General features: G+C 60.3%; 1 protein-coding gene across 1 annotated transcript in view; it reads left to right on the forward strand.

Moving 5' to 3' along the window:
• The window catches only part of EVC (Ellis van Creveld protein), an 80,705-nt gene that overhangs the window by 58,304 nt on the left and 18,271 nt on the right, over positions 1-4,130 (forward strand). The window contains exons 14-16 of the mRNA XM_015565800.1: positions 273-388; positions 1,529-1,812; positions 3,436-3,580. Coding sequence (XP_015421286.1) covers positions 273-388; positions 1,529-1,812; positions 3,436-3,580 — 545 coding nt within the window. The remainder of the gene's footprint in view (positions 1-272; positions 389-1,528; positions 1,813-3,435; positions 3,581-4,130) is intronic.

Genomic DNA, 4,130 nt, shown 5'->3' on the forward strand with positions numbered 1-4,130 from the left:
GTTCCTCCTGTTGTGACCCAACCATAAAATTATTTTCGTTGCTACTTCATAACTGTAATGTTGCTACTGTTATGAATCGTAATGTAAATCTCTGATATGCAGGATGGTCTTAGGCGACCCCTGTGAAAGGGTCGTCCGACCGCCAAAGGGGTCGCGACCCACAGGTTGAGAACCGCTGCCCCAGAGAATGTGTGAGCAGCTGACACATAAGAGTAACCACCCGAGGCAGAGAAGCCACGAGCACTGACCCCGCCCACCCACTCTCCCCACAGGTCTGCACGGTGCCTGCTGCAGGGGCACGAGCTGCTCCTGCGCTCCGCCCTCCGGAGGCTGGCTCTCCGTGGCCAGGCCGTGGCTGCCCTGGTGCAGATGGCCAGAACCCTGCTCTGCCTCCCCGTGGTCCCGGGGGTAGGGGGGTGATGGCCGCCCTGTCTGGGGGCTGCCCAAAGGCTCCAGTGCATGCTCAGATGAGAATTGTACTGAAAGTGCATTTGAAATCAGGGCACAGATGGGCACAGTCATCCCTGGGAAAGGGGGGCCCTGCCATCTGAAGGGTTTAGCAATCCGAAGGAAGAACGTGTAAGTTACAGGGCTGAGCTATGGGAGCAGCTGGCGTTTTCTGGCCCGTTGGTGAGGAACATGCTCACTCTCACTGCCCCGGAGGCTCCGTGGGAAGCAGGCCGCTCTGCCCCTGACGCCCCTCGCCTCCTTCTCTGACTCGTGTTCTCACGAGGAAAGCCGTCCCCAAGGGCCCTGAGACCGCGGCGCGGCCCTAGCCCGTCCCAGCCAGGCTCCAGCATGGTAGCATGGTAGCCAAATCCCAGCTCTGCCTCCCCGTGGTCCCGGGGTGGGGGGCGGGGGGGTGATGGCCGTCCTGTCCGGGGGCTGCCCAAAGGCTCCAGTGCATGCTCGAATGAGAATTGTACTGAAAGTGCATTTGAAATCAGAGCACGGATGGGCACAGTCATCCCTGGGAAAAGGGGACCCTGTCATCTGAAGGGTTTAGCAATCCGAAGGAAGAATGTGTAAGTTACAGGGCTGGGCTATGGGAGCAGCTGGCGTTTTCTGGCCCGTTGGTGAGGGCCACGCTCACTCTCACTGCCCCGGAGGCTCCGTGGGAAGCAGGCCGCTCTGCCCCTGACGCCCCTCGCCTCCTTCTCTGACTCGTGTTCTCACGAGGAAAGCCGTCCCCAAGGGCCCATATGCCCTGCTGTGGCTTCAGTGATGTCCCAGATTCCTCCCAGACCCAGATCTGCTGTGTGACTTTTAGAAAGTTACTCAACATCTCTGAGCCTGTGTCCTGATCACGCCTGACGTTCAGGCTCACAGTGTCCGGGAAGATGAGGAAGTGCTTGTGTATGTGATGGCACTGGGCGTGCAGTTGATGCTCACTGAATGCCTTGGGTTGAAGGTACCTTCAGCAGACACCTTGCTCACCCACTGTGCTGGGGTTTGCAAGCCCCGAGGCCCCCACTTTCCGGCCCTTCTCCTTCTCTTCCCCAACCCTCCTGGCCCTGGGCAGGGCGAGCCCACGTCCTGGTCCTGCAGATGCGATCCCTGCAGGGCCCCAGCGAGGCTCCTCCCTCTCCCTGCCTGTCCTTCCAGGAGGCCCGCGTGCTGGAGGAGACCGGCCGGCTGGAGGAGGAGGCACAGCTCACGCGGCTGCAGCTGCAGCAGCAGCTCCTGGCCGAGGCGCAGGAGGTGGGCCGGCTCCTGCAGCAGCACACGGAGCGGGCTGTGGGGCAGGCACTGCTGGGGCACGCGCGGACCGCCGCCACCAGGAGCCGGATCAAGGACAGGGAGGACTTCAAGGTGCGTGCCACCCCCATCCCTGGGAAACGCAAGGGCAAGAAGGATGGGGACAGGGCGGGGAGGCGAGGCAGGGGCAGACGAGGGGACGGACTTGGACAGAGCGGCCTCCTGGGCGCTGCACCTGCTATCCCCACCCGGGAGCTATGGCCTTGCAGAGGGTGTCCATTATTTTAAGTGGAAGGATGGTAACCGGTAACCCTGGTGGACCGGGCACCCAGCCACCACGTCTCTAGCCACAGGCATCTCAGCATTTCCTCTCCTTCCTGCTTTGGGTCAGAAGGTGTATCACTGAGGGATGCATATAACTCACGTCACCGAGTCCTACTGAAATGACGCAAATAAGTGAGCCACTCATCCCACGTAATGAGCCATGTGGAGGCGGGCGGGCCCAGGCTCAGAGGCCCTGCATGGCACCAAGGCCCAGGTTCTTGCTTTCTGATCCGCATTCTTAGGGTTAGTTTGTTGCCTCATGGTCTCAGAACGGCCACCGATCCTCCGACATCACAGCTGCATCCCAGGAAGGGGGAGGAAGACGGCGGCCAAGTCTCTACTGCCGCTGGAAAGGGAAGCCCTGCCCCAGCAGACTTCCCTAATGGCACATCTCATTGGCCAGGGTCGTACACCAGCCTGAGACCATCCCCGACCACGGAAAATAACACAGGGTGGGCAAGAGTAGGGGCACAGGTGCGAGTCCGTGAAACACGGAGTTCATTCTTGTGTTAATCATTTACTAATTATTACGTATTTTCTTTTTTTTTAGGATTGTTTTGTTTTGCTTTAAATACATTTTTTATATATATTTTTATTGATTTCCGAGAGGAAGGGAGAGGGAGAGAGAGATAGAAACATCAATGATAAGAGAGAATCATTGACTGGCTGCCTCCTGCACACCCCCCACTGGGGATCGAGCCTACAACCCAGGCATGTGCCCTGACCAGGAATCGAACCGTGACCTCCTGGTTCATAGGTCAATGCTCAATGCTCAACCACTGAGCCACACCAACTAGGCAATCTATATATATAAAACCCTAAGCGACCAAATGACCGAACAAGTTGACTGGTCGCTATGACATGTACTGACCACCAGGGGGCAGGTGCTCAACCCAGGAGCTGCCCCCTGGTGGTCAGTGCGCTCCCACTGCAGGAGCATCGCTCAGCTGACCCACAGGTGCCAGACGCCGGGCTCAGGGCTGGCGAGCACCTCTCCCGCCTCCGTGGCAGCGCTACCAAGCGGCGGCGGGCACAGCGGGGCAGGGAGGAGCAGGAGCAGCGCAGCGCCCAGAGAGCCTGGCCCCGGCTCAGGCTCCTCCCTGGCCACCTGGCACTTCCCGCACTACTACATCCCCCAAGGGGTCCTGGATTGCGAGAGGGCGCAGGCCAGGCCGAGGGACCCCACCGGTGCACGAATCTATGCACCGGGCCTCTAGTTATTGTATATTTTCTGTACGAACGACTGAAAACCTACTTTTGCCCCACCCCATGCGATCAACGGGTTTAAACCAACCACGCACTCTCTGCCCGCTCCCTGCACGGTCCAAGCTGGGAGTGGGGGGAGGAGGAGGGCCAGGGCCGGGGAGGTGGGGACCGCGTGTGACCTGCTCAGTCCTTCCCCTCCTCCCACAGAGGACGCTGCTGGAGGCGGCCGTGGAGAGCGTGTACGTGACCAGCGCGGGCGTCGGTCGGCTGGTGCAGGCGTACAACCAGCAGGTTGGGAGGGCCATGCGGGACCACGCGGAGCGCAGGCTGGAGCACCTGGAGACCCTGCAGGGTATGCGCCTGGGGAGCCCCGACCCCAGGAGCTGGGGGCTCGGAGTGCTCACATGTCACTTTGGGAAATCTTATCTCTTCAATATTTCGTTTCCTTGTGTGTCCCCTGCTCGTCCCTCAAAGGCTGTTTTAGAAGGCACTTAGAGAAACATATGCGTGCAGCACGTTGAAGTAGATGGATCGGGACAAGAGCAGTGAGGTGGAGCGGGGTGGACTCTGTACCTGGGACCTGTGTCACCAGACCCCACTGAGTGGCGACATGGTTCGGCTCTGGCTTCCTGGTGGCCAGAGAGATGGACACGTCCTCAACCCGAGCTGTGACAGGGCCGTGAGTGAGAACAGGCCAGTGGCCCCTACGCTGCGCCCAAGAGCAGGGCGTTTTCCCAGGGGGCTCTTGTAAGCGGTGACTGGGTAGCGGCACGGACGTGTCCCCAAGACCAGCGTCATCACAGACGAAGCCACTGCTGTGACGCCCCCCCCCTGCACCGGGGCCTCGGGGCAGGCCCGCGCTCTGAGGGCTGCGCTTGGCTTGTCCACAGGCAGAGTCGGAG

Source organism: Myotis davidii, unplaced genomic scaffold (genome assembly GCF_000327345.1).
Source record: "Myotis davidii unplaced genomic scaffold, ASM32734v1 scaffold960, whole genome shotgun sequence".
Classification (NCBI taxonomy): Eukaryota; Metazoa; Chordata; class Mammalia; order Chiroptera; family Vespertilionidae; genus Myotis; species Myotis davidii.